The sequence below is a fragment of the Bombus flavifrons genome, chromosome 13, assembly GCF_040668555.2.
Source record: "Bombus flavifrons isolate JBK064 chromosome 13, iyBomFlav1_principal, whole genome shotgun sequence".
In the NCBI taxonomy this organism is placed as follows: Eukaryota; Metazoa; Arthropoda; class Insecta; order Hymenoptera; family Apidae; genus Bombus; species Bombus flavifrons.
In genome coordinates this window covers 6,646,747-6,668,481 of record NC_138454.1, presented here as the reverse complement: position 1 = coordinate 6,668,481, position 21,735 = coordinate 6,646,747, and the positions used below count along the sequence as shown (strand labels likewise).

At 31.2% G+C, this 21,735-nt stretch overlaps 7 protein-coding genes across 11 annotated transcripts in view; 3 read left to right on the top strand and 4 right to left on the bottom strand.

The window, feature by feature from the left end:
• The window catches only part of amon (prohormone processing protease amontillado), a 38,994-nt gene extending 35,485 nt beyond the window's left edge, over positions 1-3,509 (bottom strand). Inside the window, 2 exon segments of the mRNA XM_069125625.1 lie at positions 3,060-3,248; positions 3,251-3,509. Coding sequence (XP_068981726.1) covers positions 3,060-3,248; positions 3,251-3,487 — 426 coding nt within the window. The 5' untranslated portion in view covers positions 3,488-3,509.
• A 1,049-nt stretch (positions 3,510-4,558) lies between these two features.
• Positions 4,559-6,695, bottom strand: LOC138186105 (probable serine/threonine-protein kinase nek3). Of its 2 annotated transcripts, XM_069125633.1 has the most exons (3): positions 6,492-6,695; positions 5,041-6,422; positions 4,771-4,942 (listed from the first exon to the last, which is right to left on the bottom strand). In XM_069125633.1, exons 1-3 carry the CDS (start codon positions 6,565-6,567, stop codon positions 4,907-4,909), a joined length of 1,494 nt encoding a protein of 497 aa, XP_068981734.1. In that variant the 5' UTR covers positions 6,568-6,695; the 3' UTR covers positions 4,771-4,906. The 2 variants fall into 2 exon arrangements, with proteins under 2 accessions (XP_068981733.1, XP_068981734.1); XM_069125632.1 differs by having other exon boundaries at positions 4,559-6,422.
• A 370-nt stretch (positions 6,696-7,065) lies between these two features.
• LOC138186119 (CDAN1-interacting nuclease 1) lies at positions 7,066-9,940 on the top strand. 2 transcript variants are annotated; one of them, XM_069125668.1, is made up of 8 exons: positions 7,066-7,305; positions 7,381-7,485; positions 7,561-7,691; positions 7,769-7,848; positions 7,926-7,975; positions 8,043-8,893; positions 8,972-9,100; positions 9,826-9,940. In XM_069125668.1, exons 1-6 carry the CDS (start codon positions 7,208-7,210, stop codon positions 8,425-8,427), a joined length of 849 nt encoding a protein of 282 aa, XP_068981769.1. In that variant the 5' UTR covers positions 7,066-7,207; the 3' UTR covers positions 8,428-8,893; positions 8,972-9,100; positions 9,826-9,940. The 2 variants fall into 2 exon arrangements, with proteins under 2 accessions (XP_068981769.1, XP_068981768.1); XM_069125667.1 differs by having other exon boundaries at positions 8,043-9,100.
• Positions 9,850-11,720, top strand: LOC138186435 (uncharacterized). Its single transcript, XM_069126324.1, has 7 exons — positions 9,850-9,939; positions 10,037-10,472; positions 10,756-10,910; positions 10,990-11,140; positions 11,315-11,421; positions 11,503-11,631; positions 11,712-11,720. The coding sequence occupies exons 1-7, from the start codon at positions 9,850-9,852 to the stop codon at positions 11,718-11,720; spliced, it is 1,077 nt and encodes a 358-aa protein (XP_068982425.1).
• On the bottom strand, positions 11,676-14,112 carry LOC138186115 (protein FAM50 homolog). The gene is made up of 5 exons (XM_069125661.1): positions 13,776-14,112; positions 12,805-13,518; positions 12,559-12,713; positions 12,361-12,473; positions 11,676-12,279 (listed from the first exon to the last, which is right to left on the bottom strand). Exons 2-5 carry the CDS (start codon positions 13,454-13,456, stop codon positions 12,159-12,161), a joined length of 1,041 nt encoding a protein of 346 aa, XP_068981762.1. The 5' UTR covers positions 13,457-13,518; positions 13,776-14,112; the 3' UTR covers positions 11,676-12,158.
• Positions 14,113-14,200: 88 nt separating this feature from the next.
• On the top strand, positions 14,201-16,023 carry LOC138186114 (G protein pathway suppressor 2). Of its 3 annotated transcripts, none has more exons than XM_069125659.1 (8): positions 14,201-14,431; positions 14,502-14,718; positions 14,822-14,972; positions 15,039-15,153; positions 15,249-15,302; positions 15,413-15,571; positions 15,646-15,770; positions 15,850-16,023. In XM_069125659.1, exons 1-8 carry the CDS (start codon positions 14,335-14,337, stop codon positions 16,021-16,023), a joined length of 1,092 nt encoding a protein of 363 aa, XP_068981760.1. In that variant the 5' UTR covers positions 14,201-14,334. The 3 variants fall into 3 exon arrangements, with proteins under 3 accessions (XP_068981760.1, XP_068981759.1, XP_068981761.1); XM_069125658.1 differs by having other exon boundaries at positions 15,231-15,302; XM_069125660.1 differs by lacking the exon at positions 15,249-15,302.
• Positions 15,733-21,735, bottom strand: spn-E (tudor domain containing 9 protein spindle E). Its single transcript, XM_069125612.1, has 10 exons — positions 21,615-21,735; positions 21,325-21,520; positions 20,967-21,264; positions 20,425-20,882; positions 19,963-20,332; positions 19,730-19,896; positions 18,460-19,650; positions 17,265-18,401; positions 16,853-17,187; positions 15,733-16,775 (listed from the first exon to the last, which is right to left on the bottom strand). Exons 2-10 carry the CDS (start codon positions 21,502-21,504, stop codon positions 16,637-16,639), a joined length of 4,275 nt encoding a protein of 1,424 aa, XP_068981713.1. The 5' UTR covers positions 21,505-21,520; positions 21,615-21,735; the 3' UTR covers positions 15,733-16,636.

The following is a 21,735-nucleotide window of genomic DNA, read 5'->3' as shown; positions in this document are numbered from 1 at the left end:
TACTCTAATTCTCTGAAGTATCGCAGCTCTAATTCCGTAATATAATACGTAACATAATACGTAACATAATACTATACATAAAAATATAACGAATTTTTTTACAATGATAGAGGCGGAACGCTGTTTTATCAGAAATTACAATGGTTTGATTCACAGCACTGTGATTTTCAGCCTTCCGCATTTACTTACAAAATTAAAAAAAAAGTCTCTTTAATCGAGGCATTATAGATATTACGGAACGAAAGAAAATGTTTGCCCAAACTTCTCACATAAAATCTGTTCTATTCTAAACGATTCAATACTGGAAAATTTCACGTTAAAAACGAGCGTAACGAAAGTTTGACATATCCTCGATTATCGGAGATATAAAATACATCGCAATGCGGTGAACTGCTACCTACACAGACTGCGAGAAATGCCTGGAAGCTCCGATATTTTGTTACTGCTCGTTAGCAGAAACAATTCTCGTTAGCTTCGGCCATCTACTACGCAAAAATAAAACAGAATTATTCTTATTTACGATGATAAACGATAGCGTACGTCGAACTAAGTGTTACAAGGTACGAATTGGGACTTTTCCAAGACAAAGAAGAGCCAGTAACTTTCGTCCGACGAACCCAATAAAAGGAAATAACCTCTGGACGTCACACCGAGCTACGACTAACGCAATTTATCCGACAAGATAGACCCTTCCTCCAGCCTTCCGATTAGAACTTGTACCCTCGAGTAGCGTTTCGCAAGAACCAACGAAAATTTGAAACCTGCCTTCGCCGTCTTGTTAGTCGTTGGTTTTCCCCCGTGAGAACTTTTCTCCTATTTTAATAGAATTTCGAGGAACATTTCTATCGTCGTAAAACGCCAGAAACGAAGGTTCTCCCCTTGTTTGAACCTCGCAAGAATATCTTTATCGTTACTCAATTTCATGGTTGTAATTACAGACTGCGGGCAAACTTCGTGGCGAAAAGGTTTTCTTATCGCCGAACCAATTAATTACTCTAACGTACATATCCGCTTTTTAATTGTGTGGCCTGTTACGCGCGTACCGTTAACATCCGGCAGGAATTTTTAGTTAAACTACCCTCGGACGCGAGAAAATTCTCGGAAATTCATTCAACGAGATCACAGGGTCTGAATTGAATTCACGAATACACGTGTCCCTTTGACGAGCGCAAAATGAAACATCGTTTAACGAATAGTAATAAAATTAGTTTTCCAGAAAGGAAAAACATCTTAATATTTTGGTTCAGTCGTTGTTCATAGCAACGGAAGGGGAAAGATTCGTCTGACGAGGGAATATTTCATTCGCAAAAGTTCTACCGTTTATAAATACTCGTAAATGGAAGTTATAGTTCTTTATTCGCTGTCGTTCGCTTTCGTCGAAAATATATATCATTTTTCTAGTAAACGGACGCTCTTTATCGTGTAATGAAAGCAAAATAGTTAGGGGAAATGCTAGCTATATTGGACAATGCCTACGCAACGTTTACCACGTAGGCGTTGGATCACGCCGCGTCGCTTTCACTGTTGCGCTGTCTGACCATAAACTGATGTTTTCACTTCGATTAAAGCAAATTAGAGTTCCAGCTACGCTAGCCAATTAATTGACACTTCACTGGATATGCTAAGAATAGATAAATCTATGACGATGCGAGTATCTTTTTCACGTTGAAATTTCGAAGAATTTTTTCCATAATCTTTGAAACATGAGAAAATAAGTGAATGGACACGGTGCTAGATAAAACTCTTCTTCTTGGTACAAGACCGCTCTGCGAGCAAAATTAATCTTATCGTTAATACGTATCCTACGTGTTTATGACGTCGACCAACTGTTTCGAACACGTTTTCACGATAATGCGGGTAGTTGTTCGTGACAACGGGCCACGAAATCAATGCCTCTGGTAGATTCGACATACCTGTGGTGAGTATCGGTCGTTCATGCGGTCAATTGATAACGATTTCGCGTCGATATAAATCAACAGTGAACTGGAGCAAGGATAAACAGGACCAGCAGAGACTTTTTCAACGATTAAACCAACAATACGTATCAAGAAAGTAAAAAAATGGATTTTGTTCGATGATTCAACGATCATATCGATATGTTGAAGATTTAAAAGAAGATATATAATTATAAAAGGAAAAGATATATGTATACATATATGAGCCTCTCTGAAGCTAAACAGATCAATTTTATCTTTCTTAAATTTCTTAATTTCGTTACACAAGTAAACGAATAAGTTATTAAAAAAATGTATTATTTCATACAAATAACAGCAAATTCAAATGAAAATTTAGGAAACAGCGTTTACAACATCATCGCTTTTCTGTATTTTCCAATTTACGTAATTGATGAATGTGACTTCTCAACGACCCATGTAATAATAACATTCCTCTGTGTGTTTATTCTCTCATTAAAATTTAAATCGGAAACAGCGAGAATATCGACGCTAAATATGTTTGTTTACATCGTTCAACAACTTTATTGCTTCCACGAATTGTATATTCGGTATGTATAGACATATGTGTATATGTATATATCTAAGGGGAAGTTCGACTGGAACCCAAACGATAACATATAAATACAGTGGCGTTCTTTTTAAACATTTTTTTATTTCTGAACAAACTTATCGATCGTCCAAGAGAAATTTCATTCTTATCCTAGCATGTTCACCCTATCCACGCTCCGAGCAACACTCCTTCACCCCAGATAAGTAATTTCCTTACAACGGTCGTGTACGTGCTACATTCGACGATATGTGTCAGTGTCAAGAACTCGTGCTTTTGTGGCCTAGCATTATTGCGTGGTAATTATATCGTGGAAATTATTTCACGATCAATTCCATCGTTCTCTCGATTCTAATACTATCTCACTAAAGAACGATACTCGGCGTAACCGTATTTATTCTAACCAAAGTAAATTCATACTCTGTTCATAGATTCATTGGAAACAAATAACTCGCGTATCTTGTATTAAAATATAGGCAACAAGGTTTCTTCGACTCTCTCATAATATTATTATGATAAAAACGATTATTTTTACGAGTAAAGGTCGAAGAACTTACCGGTCCAAGATTGAAAAATCCATTTCTAGTTGCCACACGATCGGCAACATGTCTTTCCGCAGGTTGCCTCATTTTCACGAGAAACGTGTTCGTAAACACCTCTGCACTGCTGCCGGCGCATAGGAGCGCGATCACCGCGAGTAGCATCGTGACAGGCCGGTGGGGTACGCTGATAAATCTCGCACTGTATCGGGCACTGTACTCGGTGTACGCGATGGTACTGCGATTTTCGAGCTGTCAACCACCTCCACGGTAGGGGAAGCCGATGCCTTTTTCTCGGTGGTAGTAGCGACGCTGGTGGCGTTACCAACAACGTTCGTGTCACTGGTGGTGAGGACGTCGGCAGGAGTGGTGGTAGAATCGTGTGAGTCGACGTATAAGCTCGCCGAATCGAGGGCAACAATACAAATGACACGTGTTCTTCCCATGCTCGTCGCTGGCCGACTAGCTTGCTGCCGTTTCTCGATCGAACCGCTCGACCAATCAGGAACAGGTATGCGCGGCAGCGCAACTTCTAATTCGTCGAACACGTATGGTGGGGATGGATGATAACGTGCGCGAAAATAAAGCGCGTAGAACAAATTGAAATATCACATATTCAAATATTTGAATATTCAATGCGTTTAAATTTGCTCGTATTATAAGAAAGAATTTATTACTGATCATAAAATTGTTTCACGTGCGCGAGTGGAAACACCGTGACGTGCTCGAGTCTGACGTCACGTGTGTATCGATTAAATACACGTTCGAGTAATGGCGCTCGACCACTAAACATGCGCTATAACAGTTGCTCTTAAATATTTACGTGATTTATTATTATTTTTTCTTATAGCAGACTTATGTAAATTCTTTACTTTGTTCGTAATTGTTTATAGATATTTACTTAAATCTTTCGATAACCACGTTAACGCTATTGCTTTCGAACATACCTGGTTTCGCGCGATTTCCTGAGTGGTAGAAGCTTTTTTTTCAGAGGCTTTTTACCAGACATTTCTAAATGTTGTATCTTTCAAAAATAATAATTTATTTGAATGTTTTAATAGTTCTGGATTCATTAAAAGAATTCCTATAGCATAAAGTTTAAGTAGAAAATTTCGAAACTACAAATTTTTTACCAATTCTTTACCAATAATATGTAAATAGATTGTACTGAATGTGCTACTTTTAGTAGTATATATTCAGCTGTATCAGGCGATGGAATGACACTACATGAAAGATAAATACACTTACATGAAAGATAAATAAAAATACTTTTATAAACAGGTTTACAAAACGATTTGGCATTTATTCTGAGTTCTTAAACTTATTCTGTAAAATTAGTACACATTACAATATATGTTACAATCAAATAAATATATTTTTTAACATACCCGTAGTATTTTAACATGACAAGTATTATTTACCATCCGTGTTCTCAGCAGGGTGATACTAATTTCTTTAAGAATAACCTAAGATTATTAATGCGACTAGGTAATATTTAAAAAAATTTTTCTGTATTAAAAAAAAAACTTTTTTATTTAACAGCTCTATATTTAGGTGCAGTTGGAATCACAGAGGAATGAACAACAGGCACAATAATTGTACATAGAACAATAGGGTATTACGACATAGTGAGAGGTAATTTCATTGGTTCCTGTAGTTAAAGAATACCAGTCTTTCACCTTTTCACAGACTTTTCCTCTGGATTTTCTGATATAGTACCAATTGATCTCCTATTCGTATGTCGTAATTTTCTCTTTGCTTCGAGTCTCATCTTTGCCTCTAGCCGTTTTCTTTCTATTTCTTCTGGAGTACATCGTACTGGCTGAGACTCTTTCATGCTAGATAAATTGCTAGTAGATTTGTATTTAACAATACAATTGCCACCTTCTTTTTCGTTTAATCTGTTAATATCATGCGCATTTTCCATACCATTAATCGATGGAATATTATTATTTTTATATGGGTTCTGACCTTTTACAATTGATGATGAAGTACTTACTGATGAAGTTGAATATGAACGGACTTTTGATGCGTTTTTATTTTGATAAGAACATAGATCTGATAAACATTTCGTTTTAAAGAATTTTCTGTTTTCTAAGGAATTTTTACTAGGAAAAGAATTTTGTATTACTTTTTCATCAGTTATAGTCTCAACTTCGTCTACTAAATCATCTGTAAAAAGCTTACTTTTACTAGGGGTTACTAACTTCGTAGCAAAATTACTTGGCATTTTTTTATTAATTATTGGATTAGAAATAAGTTTGAATGCTTTTTTGGAGTGATTTGTATTATGACCTGAATTTGAAGGATTAAAGTCATATTCTGATAATCTAGACAATAATTTATCATCTTCTATGCAAGTTGCCAAACAGTCATCAAAGGAATCATCTGGAAAATCTGACATACTCTTATCTTGCAATGTTTGTTTTCCATGCGATACATTTGTAACATTATTCCTGATATTCTTGGAATTAAATGTTGAAACATTTATGGTAGAATTCGTTTTACTTGAATTATTTGAATATGTTTTTAAATGGCCATTTGTACTAGTTAAAGAAGTTCTAGAGATATTAAAACTTTCGGAGCATTCACTAGAGGTATTAGATGTGATTAAACAGTAAGTCTTCTTTTCAGGTGTAGAAGACAATTCTTTTTTCTCATTTATTGTAGATAATTCTATTATTTCATTCTTTTTATTTTTACCTAAATTCAATTTTTGTTCAATTTCTTGACTACATTTTACCATTGAATCATCAACTGAATCATCAAATAAATCTGCATAACTTGCAGGGTTTTTGTTATTACTATTAATAGCAATAGAATCCATTTTTGGTTTACAATCCATTATCATATCGTCACTACTATTGCTCTCCAATTCTATTACTAGCGTGCTGCTAGTTTCAAAGTTTGTATTATCTTCATTTTCAATATTATGATTATCACAATTTTGTTGCATGCTTTTCATCTTTTCACTTAAAGCTTTCAATTCTGCTGTCAGTTTTCCAATATTTTCTATATTTTCCATTTTCATCTGCTTCCTTTTAAGTGGCTTTTGCAGTAATGGAGAATTAGAGTTCCGTTTCTTTTGCAACTGTTTGGTTCTTTTTGGTGTTTCAATGAGACTGTTTGATGGTGTTTGTTTGTCACAAGAATTTTTATTACTAGATGTCTGCCAATCCCAAGCAATTTCATTACCTCCATCTTGAGTACAAGATATTGAAGTTGGACTACACCGATAATATAATTCAGGAGAATCTTCTACATCATATATTACATAATCCTTTTTTTCAATTGGTGTATTATAACCACAAACTCGTGAATCATAAGAATGTTGAGGCGAATTATTTCCTATATCAACCTTCATACTTTGTTTAAGTGAACCTATAACTCATAATTTACATTATTAAAAGTTAATTAATTATATTTATAGAAATAATATTAATTAATTACCTTCTTGTACATTGTTAGTTTTACAATTTTCTTGTTGTACACTACATTTTTTTTTTGAATTTTTATATTTATTCATTATTTTTACAAAACTAAAATATAAAATAGAATGGCAAATTAACTAAATCTGTCAATGCTATCAAATGCTAGTATCTTTATACTTATTTAAGAGTATAAATATTCGAGTTTTTATGTTATTTGTTTTTGTTATTTATACTTTAAATTTAACAAACTCACAATAAAACTAACAAAATATAATAACTAACAAACTCCACAATTCTCTAACCTTACTTCAACCTTTCTTATACTAAGTGAAAGTAGTCACTAACAGCCTATTAATGTATTCCACTATCACCATTTATTACTCCAAGATAAATTCATAAAATATCAAGATCACAACCTTAATTTTTGTAAATAATTATAACAAGTACTTTTCATGATTCATAAAAGACAAAAAAATAACGGGCCACGGTTATTTGATCTTAAATGATAAATTTAAATTTCCCGCAAAAATTAATATAATGTCAAACTTCAAATGATAATACTGAAAAATATATACTTCCTGTCAATAAATACCAAGAGTTTACATCTCTAGGATACTATCTATGAGGAAGTTTCTGAAAGTATCAATGTCAAGTATACAATTATACGATAATGTTAAAAGAAAGTTGAAATAATTTAAGGAAATTTATTCTGGGCTTATAAAATAAAAGTACAAGATGAAGCTTGAATTATACAACGATATAGTGGCAACAATTCGAAAATTTCGAGGTTTATCAAAGGATTGTAGGGATATTTTGAAAGAGAAGTATAGCGAGTAAGATTATTTTTGGCAAAACCAATTCTTATTTATTATTCACTGTAATAAAGCACTAATTTTTCTTTTATTTAGGATTCCAATACATACATTATATAGTATATTATCTTTAGAAGTACAACACAGAATGAAAATTAATCATAACAAATTATTTGGTAATAATAAAAACTATTATGATACGTACGTATATCTTTCATTATATTTTTAATATGCTGAATTATATACACTGTCATTATTAAATAATTTAAATAATAGTTACATAGAAGCTGTACAAAATGGAGAACCTGTTGGAATTTTATTGAAAATGGCAAAGGATATTGGTGCACCACCTGCATTATTAGCCAGAAATGTTCTTGAAAAACATTGTGGAAAAGATGAATCTAATGGTAATTTATATATGATTTGAAATACCTTACAACAATATGTAATTCTTCTTGAATTATAAAAGATAACATATTTTTAGTTTCCCGAAATGAAGTTAGTAAACTATTTAAGGATACTACTCTCATACAGGACAAAGATCTTGCATATGAAGTCTATTTGGTAATAAATTTAAAATAGCTAATAAATTTACTAACTTAAGAAATAATTGTACTGTATAATAATTAGATGTTTTACAGTGTATATTATATGACAATCTGTATGGCCCTATATCAGATGCTGTGGGAACGTACGTATTGTGCCATTAAGTATTTAAATTAATCAGTCGTGCATAATCTTATAAATTAAATTTGTAGTTCTGTAGGTCAGGAATATGAATTAAAGTTGCAAAACTACTTAATAGAACGAAATCTTGCATTTCGTAATGAGAAGCATTTAAGATCAAGGGGATATGATAAAACTCCAGACTTCAAGCTTGAAGTACCAATTGCAGTAAATGGTTTTGTAATTAACTGGATAGAATCTAAGGCAAGATTTGTAAATACGGAAATACATCAGAAATATATCAAAGAACAATTTCTAAGCTACTGGAACAGATTTGGTCCAGGACTTGTAATTTATTGGTTTGGATTCTTAGACAATCTAAATGAACCTAACGAAAAAAGATTTATCATCATGGATCATTTCCCAGAAGACATTACATACATGGATCCTACTTGTATTAAATCTACAACTTTGTAATCATAACGAGCGTAATTTTAAAAATTTTAATAATGCCTAATATTATATCATACTCATATAAATAAGAATTACTGTTAAATATAAATAGACACTTTCGTTAATGTCAACTTATGATATTTTAAAGTTATTTAAAAAATGTTTCAACAAGTAGGCGTCACGTTTTTCCTCCTTCCTTTATAACTAAACTACGGTTAATGATATTAAAGATCAAAATTATAGTAGAAAAGCACATGGTATATCGCGCAAGCGAGCTAATACGTTTATTTATATATCGAGCTGTATCTGGCAATAGGCGCCGCTACTGTCGCGATTTCAAAGCCAGTATGCAGTGTCTCGAACAGCTTTCAAGTGCTTACTAATATAGCACAACAAAAAACCCAAAGAAATAAATATCAAAACGTTTTATACTTGTGGATCGGTCTGTAATACAAGAATAATAAAACGTCACATGCCTGATAAACACAACGTAATAACAAACCCAATAATGTTGTAAATGAACATTTTAAAACTAGAAAATATTAATTGCGCAAATTAAATCTTCAAGATGCAGTTCGATAACACCTGTCATTATTGAGAGTCATTGCACAACCAAAATTAGACGAAAATTACCACGTGAATCTCGTTCTTCCTCACTGTACTTGATTCCAAGAAACGTGAGACCGGAAAGATCGAGGTAATGTTTTGAAAATTCGCCAATAAAATCATTTAAATGATCAAATTGCACAAAAATTCGTGACTGTGCATTAACAATTTTTTTTTTAAATAAAAATTTTTTCGAATTAAGTTCGCAAAATAATTATCTACATCCAATTTCATAATAGTGATGTTACTTGTTAAATGATTTTTGGTCACATTTGATAAAAAAACAGTACTCCTAATTTTAATAGCACTACAAAGATGAGTAAATAAATACAAATAAACAAACACTGACATTGAAAGTTAAGTGTGAAATTATCATGTGTCCTTGAAATATGATAACATTGATAAGTTATTCAAAAAAAATACTTTCGTGGTGAATTTCAAATCATAACAACTGTCAGTGATCGTTTGCACTTATTGTGACACGTAACCTTGACCTATTTCACCCTCGTTCTAGATTTTCATAGTTCAAGGACACTTCATATACATGCGTCGAATTGATTTCCATTCATAAATAAATTTGAAAAATTCTATAAACGCAATCGCATACAATTTCCCAGTAATTTTCTTTCGAAGAAAGACGCAAAGGACCAATGATAACTTTACACTAATCTTATCGAGAAAAATCACGATTATTACATTTCTGTTAATTCTTTAAACATCTTACTCATCAATGATCTTTTTGATGCTAAATATATATTCTTCATTTTCCATACAATATTCGCATGTGTAAAATTACAAGATTATCTATTTGTATAGCGTCGTGATATATTTAATAATAGGATGGCTGAGAAAGTAACGAAGAATCAAAAATTGCATGAACAGTCAATGAAAACCGCAGTACAATCTCAACTCGCCAAAATAAAAAAGGAGGTGAAGTAACAAATCCTGCAAAGTTGCTGTTTAATACTTATAATTTGGAAAATAAACGGGTATTGATTGAATAAATCAAATTTCTACATCTCTATAGGAAGAAGAAGAATTATGGATATCAGGGGAAGAATTGTATACGGAGGGTAGCAGTGACGAAGAAGAGTACGAAGCGCAATTACGATCGCGCCGCAAAATCAATAGCAATCAATCATCACGCGCCTCTTCGGCTAATCCTAGTGTCGAACGACGAGGTCATTCACCCGTTCCATCTGAAATTAAGTCGAAATCAGACCATTCTATGGGTGCTCATAAGGATAATATTACTGAAAATCAATTTATGCTGAAATTTATATCGCAATATGACAAAACCTCGTCGAAAGATTCGAGTCGAACTCCGCCAATAGAATCTCCAAGATCCGATCGTCTTCCTACGACGGAAACATCTATGAGTTCAGTTACAAAAGATTTTTCTGAACTTTCAACCACGGAAGACCAAATAGAAAACATGGAAATTTCATGGAAAGCAAACAAAGGTACTTTCGTCTTACCTAACTCTAGTGACGATATAAAAAAAGAGACGAACAAATGCTGACATATAGAAAAAGTTGCATTTTCATTGTTATATTCTTATTAATTCGTTCCAAAAGTATTTATTCTATTTATTATGTTCTATATACTTACGTAAACTATTTAACCTGAAATAATTCCTTAAATATTCGATTTGATGTTGCTTCTATTGTACATCTCAACATTTTTCGCTATGTACTTCGTTACATACGTACATAAGATTTGGTAAAACAAATTGTACTTAATTAGAGTTGTTACATAACAATGAAGAATTGTTCAGAAGTGAATGGGATGATGACATTAATATTTCAAATATTGCTGCGCAAGATGAATGTATACGAAAAGAAATTTTAGAAGTGGAAAATCTTGATAACGTTATACACGTAATGAACGATAAAGTAAAAGTAAATTGTTTGTATTGTAAGATGAAACACAGATCATTTTTTTAACACTGTAAGCGAAAATGTCTTAATCATACTGCAGAAAGCAATCGAAGAAACTGTATTGTATCAATATGAAAATCGAAAACGGCTAGAAAAAATGTTAGAATCGAATCCATCTGAAACTGGTAAATTAGCAGAAAATACGCGGCAATTCTTTTACTTATGTCCTAAATATACAACGCTAAATACAGGTATGACAATAAAGTTATAATGCGCGAAAGAATTCCATAATAATATATTAATCAAGAGATTATTGGATATTTTAAATAGTATATATTTTATATCTATATATCTAATATTACGTTTATTTACATAATTAAAAAGTCTAACAAAAAAATTGTATTTTATAAAATTGCAAAAGCTAGAAATTCGTAAATGTAACGACTCAAACATATTGATCGAGACGAATAATTATAAACGGCAACTATTTCAAAATAAAGATGGTATAAATCTTTTAAATCTTGATAGCAAAGTAAGTTATATTAATAATCGTACTGTATGAGAATTACAATTTTTCATTTATTTTTCTCAAACTTTATCTCTTACCGGAAAGGATAAATGGGAGTTTACTGATTCAACTTATTATGTTGAAAATATAAATGATGTAATAGAAGATACTAGTAGTAATCCATATATGATGAATGCAGAGATGAAAGAAATGTTATTAAAATTGAATAAAAGAGTGAGTTAGAAAAAGTTCAAATTAATTTGGTAATATATCAACAATAAAAAGTGTGCAGGACATTTATAATGATCTTATAGATGAAGTAATAAAGGAAACTCAAATTATTAATACATCATCAACTGTAAATGTCGCTAAAAACGAATTAAACATGTAAAATTGATCATTTTTCTAAATTTATATAATTAATTTCATATTGTTACAACTTTGTCAAAGTGTATTAAGTAATAGATATATTATTTACAATATGTATGAAATATTTTTTTATGAAATTTCTGTACATTATTCGAAATATACAGGATACATAATATTTAGTTTGCGGTGCCTATTCATATTACGTAATTAAGGAATTTAAAATTATAAATTTCTATAAACTCTCTATAGTTAAAATACAGGTATTAATATTTTTTGATTATGTAATACTTTTAACAAAACAAAAAGTTCTCCTAAAATAACAATTTTCTTTTACTGAACACAATATGTATTAATTCTTTTGTACAATTATTTCCTATACAAGCTATCTTTTATTAAATTTTATCTTTTTTCCTGTTTTTATCTGATATTGTGTATTTATCATAACTTTTTGTTGGGTCAAAAGGTTCCCATCGACTGGCAGGAAATATATGTTTATTTCTTTCATACCAAGATCTGAAATCATAACATAACATAATCAAATATAATTAATCATATACATACAAACATCACAAATAATGTTAAAATAAATAGTACCTAAGTAATACTTTTCCAGCATGAGATTCTTCTGTTTCAACAGAAGCATCATGCATAACACGGATATCATCATGTACATCGAATGTAAAAAGAGGCCCACTCTTTCCTCTTGCCTAGCAAAAGAATTAACTAATAATTTTTCATTTTAACAATATCACATATAGGTATATGAACATGGCTTTCTTATACTACATTTACCTTTGTTACAATAAAATCATAGAATGTATAATGATGTGGCAAAATAAGATCTTCTTTGACATACATTAATTGATCAGCCATGACTGTTTTAAGTTCACTGAATTCACGTCTTAAAACTTCTAAACATCTCTGAAGAAGTTGATAAATGGAATTACCTACCAACAGTACGAACTAATAACAATTAGTATACAATTATTCTTTTGATAAATTTAAAAAATATTATAGTTATAATAATTAAACCTTTACCTTTCTTCATAATAACACTTCTTCTGTGTCCAGAACCATCCCAATAACTGAAAGTAATTTCAATCTCTTCTTCTTTTAATGCATTTTGTTTTCTAGCCCACTCTTGTCTTAATTCTTCCCTTAATCTGTTCTCTTCTTCTTCTCTTTCTCTATCAGGCAGAAAACTTGTATCTACATCTGGATTTTTCTTTATTTTTTTTATTACTGGTCCAATATCATTATCTTTTAAAGTTTCTGCTTTTGATTCTACCTCTTCTTCAGAAAGTTCTACTTCATCTTCATCTAAATTAAACGACAAAGCTTGTATTTGTTTCTTCTGCTTATTTTTTTCAGCTTGCTTTGCAGCTAGGGCTCTTTCTTTTTCTTGTTCCTTCTCACGTTCCTTTTGTGCTAATTTTCTTTCACGTTCCTTTACAATATTCTCTTGTTTTGCTTTCATTTCATTTAAGGTGACTAAACCAATAGTAGAGGTTTTCAACTGTTGTTCAACTGCATTGTAATGAGTTGCAAATTTATTTTCTATGTTATGAATCTTTAGGTCATCTTCTATTTTCTTTTTCCTTAATTCTATTTCTTGTTGAGCAATTTCTCTTTTTTTCATCAATTGCATTGCTCGGCCAGCTTCGCTGGCTGCTCCTTTATAGTGTGCCATATTTTCTAATGTATCTGAAAAAAATATTTTTCAAAAATCTTGTTACTTAACACTGTTAAGAGCTGTAAAAAAAACACCATATTATATACACATCCTTTATATTAACTAAATCATCGCCAACTTTTACGAAGATTGACTTCTACATAAAAAAGCCACAGATTGAGGTTAGGTATAAGGATATATAACAAATATATTTCAATTATATGTGACAAATGTACTTTTAATATTTATAACTCGTTAAAAGGAGTGTATATTTTAAGAAGAAAAATTATTTTTATTACACGGTAAGTTTCTTAGTAATAAAAAGTATATAACTTACCAAATTCTTTTATTCATTAGAAATATTATTAGTTGTAATTCATGTATATTTTATAATGTAAATATTTCTCACTAATTTCATTAATTTCTCACCAACATAAAAAATATGCAATCACAACATCACTTCCAAATTCTGACTTGAACTCATGGACATAGAATATCGACTGTACAGAACACGGTGTAATGTATATTATGGAATATGAAATATGGAATTTCGTGTCTCTCTACTAACGAGGCTCAGAATTTACATAGTACAGATGTAATATGCAATGCTTTTTCGTATCCCACATTTTGAAAATCACTCGCTCATATACACTGATATCTGATACAACAATGTTTTTAAGTCTAAAGTCGACGTTACAAGTTGTACAATAAGTTTGTATATACCTCGTTTAATACGAAATCTATCCAATATATAGTCTGTGACCAAACTGTCTATATAATATATAACCTATCCATAACGTTATCCATAATGTATACAAAAAATATGTCTTGACAGGTTCATTATTACATAGTAACGGATTTGCATTATTTTAAAATCGAAAAAAAATTAATTAATCATGCCGGCAGTAATCGTCGGTCCTCCTCAACGTAGCGAACAAATGTGGCGAGCATTAAAAGCTCATATTACAAGAGAAAGACAACGGAAGAAACAAGGTAATCTTCTTTTCAGGAAATTGCCATTAGATTTTCACTTTTACTCTAATTTTTTATTTTAAATGTACAGAACAGGAAGCAGATGCAGAAGAAGAACGGTTGAGGAAAGAAAGAGAACGGCAGCAAAAACAAGATGTAATGACTTTAGGTGAAACTAGAGAACAAATATCAAATCTAGAAAATGAGCTTTCGCAATTAAAAGATGAAAAGCATCAATTATTCTTGCAACTGAAGAAAGTTTTAAATGAAGATGATAATAGAAGAAGGCAATTAATCAAAGAAACAAGGTTTATATCATATTTCTTAAAATATATTGGAATCAAACGGTATCAAATGGGATATTGGTTTACATTTAATGATATATCATAATTGATTATTTTTGTTATACAGTGTATGTTCTGAAGTTTTAACAGCAGTAGGGGGATACCCTGGAGCAGGCCCTAGAGTAGTTCATCCACAATTGTTTCTTCCTTTACCAAGAAGCAATAGTCCACTTTACAAAGTAGCTGTAGGTGCACCAACACATACTCTATTACCAACTGTAAGTATATCAAATTTATTTATTTATTTATAAAAAATTAACTTACTTATAGATTTTTTTTTCTAGGGGCCATTAAAGAGGACACATAGTCCATCACCACCTCCAACAGCCTCCCCATATCATGCTGGTTATGGATACAAACCAACACCTTCAATACCAAACTATAATCCTCCACCTTCCAGTAAGTATATAAAAATACAGAAGTTACAATTACAAAAAGAAATATGAAAAAAAGAGAAAAGAGAGTATTAAACGTAGATGTTTGTACCTGTATAGAATCTGAGGAAGCAGCTAGGAGATCTGGCGATTCCCGAGCTGTTCTCTGGAACAGTGAGTGAATAAACCTTCTTTAATTTCCATGCTCTTTCTTTACAAAGCCATCAACAACAACATTCACATTTCTGATCCTCAATTTTGAAATTTTATGCATTTTCTTACAGAAAATAATCAATACTCCGCCTCCAATTTTTATTCAGCCCCTACTGGTCAAAGTGTTTATAGTTATTCTGCATCAACATCGCAACCGTCCCGCGAACCTGAACCAACTAAATCGGTATATCTCTCAGGCAATAGAGCAACGTTGTCGACACATCAATCTGGTATATAATTGTATTTTTATTGATCTAAAATTATACCAATTAATAAAATCCCTACAATACTGTTCTTTTATTAGCATATGTTACAAGTTTGCATTCATTGGACCATAAAGGTGCCTATGCAGAAGATAAATTTTATTTAAGGCCAAGTAGTCATGTTACTGTTCATGGTGGGGCTATTCCAATTCAGCAACCTCCACAGGTATCTTTTTATATTTAAGTATTATATTTCCATAATAATGCATCATCTTTAAAAAAATCTTTAAAAAATTTGATAACAGGGTGCTAAAACTGGAGGAATTACATCAGGATATCCAGTAAGACCACCGCAACCACCACCAGCTCCATATCCACCACCACCACCAGGTACATATGTTAGCGCCTCTGGTGCTAATGTTCCTGGACGATTGTTATATACCCAACCTGGAGCTCGTTATATCCAGAGAGAAGTTTAGAGTATGACTGACCACAGATACTTTTGAGAAAAATTGAGGTAACTGATTGTATTATTTATATGTTTCACAATCATCACCATACAATATTATTGAAAAATGTTTGAAAATGGGTGTATTTATCAATTTCATAAAAATATTGTAAAAAGATGTATTTTATATGTTGTTACGTAAATGCTATAGTACGTGTAAAACGTATAGTTACAAGATCTATAGATATATTGTAGTAAGTGCAACATTTTTATTTGTATATATACTTTATTTTATATTATAAGCGATTTTTCAGATTACAGTGAAAAATATTCAGTTACACAGCAAATGAATATTAGTCATAATTTTGTAAAATTATAAAAAAAAAAGTATAGTCATCACGCTTTCTAAATATAGAATTCAAATAAAAAAGCGTTATGTTATCATAACAAAGTAATATACATTACTAACGAAACTTAAACATTTGTAACAAAAAGTATGTTTTAAATAAAATAAAGTTGATAGAAGTTTAATTCTTCCAATGATATATCTTCAATATGTAGAATACTAAACATTTTATATTTTATAGTTACTTACTAGTAATAATAATAATAATAATAGTCTGTGTAGTCTGTCATGTTATGGTTCAAAGTTTAACTCCTAATATATCTTCGTTTTGTCTGTGCCTCGCTGTGTACAAATGATTGCGAAGGTCAAATATATCACATACTGTAATGTTGCATAATTTACAAGGAATTTGAGTAATTCCAGTTTTCCTTGGATCTCTATAATATTAAAAAGGAATATAAAATAATTGGGAAATATCACTTAAACTTAATAGATGTTCCGCTAATTTACTTACTCAGTTGCCAATAATCGTAAATCTTTTATATGTTCTATAATTTCATGTATTTCGTTTGCTTCTTCCAATTCTAATGCATTATGGAGTCTGTATATACTATTAGTGATCATGGATTGTTTATTAGGCCGAAGCAACAGCTTTTCATTGTACAAGTTCCATCTATCAAAATTATTAATTAATTCTATAGCTTGAATCTTTCTTTCTTTCTCAATTAAGTTGAACAATGCATTTTTTATTCTATTCTGACAGATAATAATTTCTTCCATATTGTTATTGCTATTAAATTGTTGATTAATTTGCATTCCAATATTCATCCAATGACGTAGTCTATTTATCTGATAAACAAACGAGGAAACTAAACAAATATACTTAAACAAGAAAAAATATTTAAAACAATATGAACTGCTCTTACAAATTGTAAATCATCTATAGTAATTTCGGTGTCAAAATAAAGTTCTATATCGTGTTCCGGATAAATACTATTCTTTTTAATAGGATCAAAACCTAATCCACATAATGCGCCAACATAACAGGTTCCAAAATTATTGCGTCGCAATTCCATATATGGCGTAAAAATCAATACAATTAAGGCAGTTAAACCAGGAATACGTGGCATTAATGTTGTATTATATAATGTTAAATTTTGACCACGTGCACTTTGAGAAATGGATGCTGCTACTAAAAGTCGTTGAGAAGAATCTTCAGGATCGGTGTCCAAAAGAACAGAATTTACCGAATTCATCGCCATTCTCACAGTTTTATCTCTACCAGCCCTAATAAGATGAATTAAATCGATTTCTAGTGGTGAAAATGGACCTCGTAATTTTTCTGATGTGTTGCATTCTGCAACTGCAGGAGGATCTGGATAGATATCGGACATATTGTCTTGATCATACTGTAACTTTTCATAGTAATAACATTGTTCATCCGACATATCTGATTGTTGCAATCTTAAATTATGATTAAAACGTGACAAATAATTTTCCTCTTTTTTTATTGCAAATGTTTTTTCAAGAAGACACTGATTTACACTAATTTCGTCTTCTTCATTTTTATGAATTAAGTCAATCATAACAACGCTATTGACAACAGAATAAATTTCTCCAAAAAGTAAACCAGGTTTATTAATTAATGTCCAGAATAGATCACATGCAGCCTGTGACCAATCTTCACTGAAATTATGTGCTACAGATGGTCGAATGTTTGCTAATTTGCATTTGAATGCTAATGCAGGAATATCAAAAATATCGCTATCATTCTCCAAACGTTTTAAATCGCGCAATCGACATTCACTTGAATAACCATAATCAATAAAAAATAGTCGTACTAATATTTCTGGTAATGATACATGACCTTCCACTACTGCCCGAAGATATGTTTTGCGATTGTTTTCTTCATATGGAGCAATTACAATTGTGCCAATTTCCGGAGCCACTTTGAATGTTTCAAATTGATGTTGCATTTGTTCAATAGCTGATTCTATTTTATCCAGTCTTTTTATAATTATAGAATTACGTTGTTGAGCCCAAAAACAACCAGGATTTTTAATCTGAAAATTTAAGTTATAGATTAACTTTATATTTTGTAATTTGGTTAGAAATACGTACGTTTTGTATAATTAGAGGAATACGAGTTATTCGCAAACCCGGTAATTCAGGTTTAATTTTGTCCGTTAACACACTTTTAGGAGTAAAATAGGATTTTTGCTTTAAATTCATCTCATTTGCTCGTTGCAGAGCCATATCTTCATGTAAAATTGGTATCTCTATGGGGATATTGCAATGTCTCATTCTGATTGCTTTATAAATAAATGGAGATATTTCTCTTGATTCATTGTTATGTAGTTTTTCAGACATTCCTTGAATGAACTGGATGTAAACGCGAGAAGAATTGTCAAAAGATACATTTATTTTTCCAGTAGACATCTTCAAATTCTTCTTGAAGATATCTTGAATTCTGCGGGCATATAATAGCCCAGGTTGTTTCAAAGGCCAACCTTGTAAATATACTGTCCTCAAGGGATCTAAACCACCTAGTAATTTTATTCCAGCATGTTCATTCAATTTACTTTCTGATGCTGGTACATTATTGATAAAGTAATTCGGATAAAATGCACCAGCAATTACGATTTTTAAAATAAATGGCCGTTCTTCTTCTGTCCAAACAACTTTATTAACACCGGCACTTTCTTGTATACCTAATTTTTCTAATCTACGCGTTAATTCTGTTACCAGCGCTTTAACCTCGCGCAACACTCTGATTTGTACAAAATTTCTAATTGCCCACTTTCTTTCTTCTGCATCACTATTTAATCGACGATTAACTTTTTCGGCAATCCATACCTTATATACATTCATGAAAGTTACACAGTCACTGCAAGAATTAGCTGCCCAATTAAGTCTGACATTGAAGGCTAACAGTTTTTGTTGAAATGGATTATTAAGCATATCTTTTACAGACAAAGCAGCTGCGATAATTATTGTATCTTTTAAAACACTAAAAACATGGCCTAACATAATTAATTTCGATACATGGATATTTAGTGGTAGATTAGCCATAACTCGACCGAGATCTGTTAATTCTCCATCAAAAGGTTGTATTTCATTGGTCCTATTTAGCAATGCTCCTGTTTCCTTTAACAATAGTATTGTGTTCTCTAAATTTCTAAGATCAGGTGGATCAAGAGAAAGTGCTAAGATAGCTTTAGGTTCTCCCATATCTAACAACTTTGATTTGAGGATTAGATTTTCTAATGGAGCTCGTAATATTTCAGGTGATACTTCTTGAGGCAAAACATTCTATAAATTTTATAAAGTTTGAAACATATTTTATATTAACATTGTTACGTTTTTAAAAATGCTTTTTGACAGAAATTACCTCATAAAATGTTTGTGGTACTAATCTATATACTCTACCATCCATTACTCGACCTGTGCGACCTGCTCTTTGTTCGCAATTTGCTTTACTCGCCCATTTTAACTCTAAGCACGAAAAATTCGTATGTGGATCCGTAATAAGATGTTTTATTAAACAGAAATCAATTACTGAAAAAAATATAAAGTTAAATATTGCTTTATATACAAACTTTCTTTTATTGTAGTTTAACAAACCATATTTTACATCAGGAACAGTAATACTGCTTTCAGCAATATTTGTAGATAAGATAAGACGACGATAGCCATGGGGTGGTTTTTGAAAAATCCTCTGTTGTTCTTCACTTGTAATTGAGGAATGTAATATCACTATATCCCACTTACTCTGTTCATGTTTTGGTAAACACAACAAATTATTAATTTCCTCAATCTCATTAATTCCTGGTAAAAATATGAGAATCACATGTCTTTCATAAAGATTTGTTTCTGAATCATACTTTGCATCATCAGCTTTCATGTCTACATCATCAAGAACTTTTATAAGATTGACACAAAATTCCAACATTTTGTTTGTAATACATGGTTTGGTAGCAGAAACTTCAGGTATCTGTAACAAAGTAGAAATATAATGCAATAAATACATCCAAATACACTAAATTTTAAATATTTTTATTTCAAATAATAACATGAAATATTTACCGGTCCTAATGTAACCATTTGACAAAGATAATAGATACCAACATTAAAAAATGTTTTCTTTGGAATGTCAATAATAGGGGCAGGAACAAGTTTATTTCCCACAGGTGAAGAAAAATATTTAGCAAATCTCTCTACATCAAATGTAGCAGACATCAAAATAACTTTTACTGAACGTGAATTTGTATACAATAGCTTTCGAACAACAAGGAGAAGAAAATCCATATCTTCATTCCTTTCATGAACTTCATCAAGTATGACATGTGTATAGTCCAACATGTTTTTGCTATTTACCAATTTATGTAAAAGAACTCCAGCAGTGCAATATGTTAGGCGTGTATCTTTACTTGTGTGGTTTATCAGACCTACTTGATATCCAATAAGGGTACCTATTGGCCACTGTCTTTCTTGGCTGACACGTTTTGCAATGCTTATAGCAGCAATTCTTCTAGGCTGCGTAACTATGAAATTATATATATTGTAAGAATTCTATTTAAATATCTATTTAAGAGTTCAACTAAATTATTGCAAGCACATAAAATTACCTATAATATTACAATGAAGTCTTTTTTTATAACAGGAATCTAAAATAAATTGCGGTACTTGTGTAGTTTTGCCACAACCAGTTGGCCCTTGAATTACTACAACTGAATTAGTTTCAATCATAGATACTATCTGATCTCTTTTACTACTAACTACTAAATTAGGATTTGCATGATGAGCAAACTGATATGTTTTGTAAATGTTTAATGTTTGTTCATTTTGCATATCTTCTGTGACGTATGTACCTACTGATACATTTTCAAGACCACCTTTATCATTTGTATTATGATAACTTGCAGCCTAAAAATATATTGAGTTAAATAAAGTTCCTAATAATGTTCAAATTACAAATTACTATACCCGCAAAAGTTCTTCTTCTTCTTTTTGTACATATTCTGCTATATAATCTGTTCCTTTCTCTTCCCTTTGAGAATTTGTATCTGGTAAAAATACATTCTTAGATGATCGTTTTTTCCGGCTCGTTGGACCAGGTAATACCACTGGTCCTTCATAAAAATTAGATAAATTACGTGTATTCATCTTATATAAAAGATACCTAAAACAGTAAGTATTTATATTTATTTTTAATTAATCTATACAAATACAATTCATACAACCGTTAAAATATATCTTGTGCTTCATTTTAGTACCTTACAGTTTACACGTTTTGCGGTAACCTTTAACAATGCCCTATTTTTTCCGTTAGTCGATAAATGTGCCCTAACACTAGTTCGTAGTTCGTAAACATTAGCGTAATACATATCATAATAC

Excerpts from the sequence above, each read along its gene's own strand:
- LOC138186105 (XM_069125632.1), bottom strand. The coding sequence starts at position 6,567 with ATGAATAAATATAAAAATTCAAAAAAAAAATGTAGTGTACAACAAGAA. Across the intron at positions 6,423-6,491 it reads AACTAACAATGTACAAGAAG|GTTCACTTAAACAAAGTATG; the intron begins GTAATTAATTAA and ends TATGAGTTATAG.
- LOC138186119 (XM_069125668.1), top strand. The coding sequence starts at position 7,208 with ATGAAGCTTGAATTATACAACGATATAGTGGCAACAATTCGAAAATTT. Across the intron at positions 7,849-7,925 it reads TTGCATATGAAGTCTATTTG|TGTATATTATATGACAATCT; the intron begins GTAATAAATTTA and ends GATGTTTTACAG. Across the intron at positions 7,976-8,042 it reads ATATCAGATGCTGTGGGAAC|TTCTGTAGGTCAGGAATATG; the intron begins GTACGTATTGTG and ends TTAAATTTGTAG.
- LOC138186435 (XM_069126324.1), top strand. The coding sequence starts at position 9,850 with ATGGCTGAGAAAGTAACGAAGAATCAAAAATTGCATGAACAGTCAATG. Across the intron at positions 11,141-11,314 it reads ATATACAACGCTAAATACAG|AAATTCGTAAATGTAACGAC; the intron begins GTATGACAATAA and ends TGCAAAAGCTAG. Across the intron at positions 11,422-11,502 it reads TTTTAAATCTTGATAGCAAA|GATAAATGGGAGTTTACTGA; the intron begins GTAAGTTATATT and ends CTTACCGGAAAG.
- LOC138186115 (XM_069125661.1), bottom strand. The coding sequence starts at position 13,456 with ATGGCACACTATAAAGGAGCAGCCAGCGAAGCTGGCCGAGCAATGCAA. Across the intron at positions 12,474-12,558 it reads ATGATTTTATTGTAACAAAG|GCAAGAGGAAAGAGTGGGCC; the intron begins GTAAATGTAGTA and ends TTCTTTTGCTAG. Across the intron at positions 12,280-12,360 it reads GCTGGAAAAGTATTACTTAG|ATCTTGGTATGAAAGAAATA; the intron begins GTACTATTTATT and ends TTATGATTTCAG.
- LOC138186114 (XM_069125658.1), top strand. The coding sequence starts at position 14,335 with ATGCCGGCAGTAATCGTCGGTCCTCCTCAACGTAGCGAACAAATGTGG. Across the intron at positions 15,154-15,230 it reads CTATAATCCTCCACCTTCCA|ATGTTTGTACCTGTATAGAA; the intron begins GTAAGTATATAA and ends TATTAAACGTAG. Across the intron at positions 15,303-15,412 it reads CCGAGCTGTTCTCTGGAACA|AAAATAATCAATACTCCGCC; the intron begins GTGAGTGAATAA and ends ATTTTCTTACAG.
- spn-E (XM_069125612.1), bottom strand. The coding sequence starts at position 21,504 with ATGAATACACGTAATTTATCTAATTTTTATGAAGGACCAGTGGTATTA. Across the intron at positions 20,883-20,966 it reads ACTTCATTGTAATATTATAG|TTACGCAGCCTAGAAGAATT; the intron begins GTAATTTTATGT and ends ATAATTTCATAG. Across the intron at positions 18,402-18,459 it reads TTCCTCTAATTATACAAAAC|ATTAAAAATCCTGGTTGTTT; the intron begins GTACGTATTTCT and ends TTAAATTTTCAG.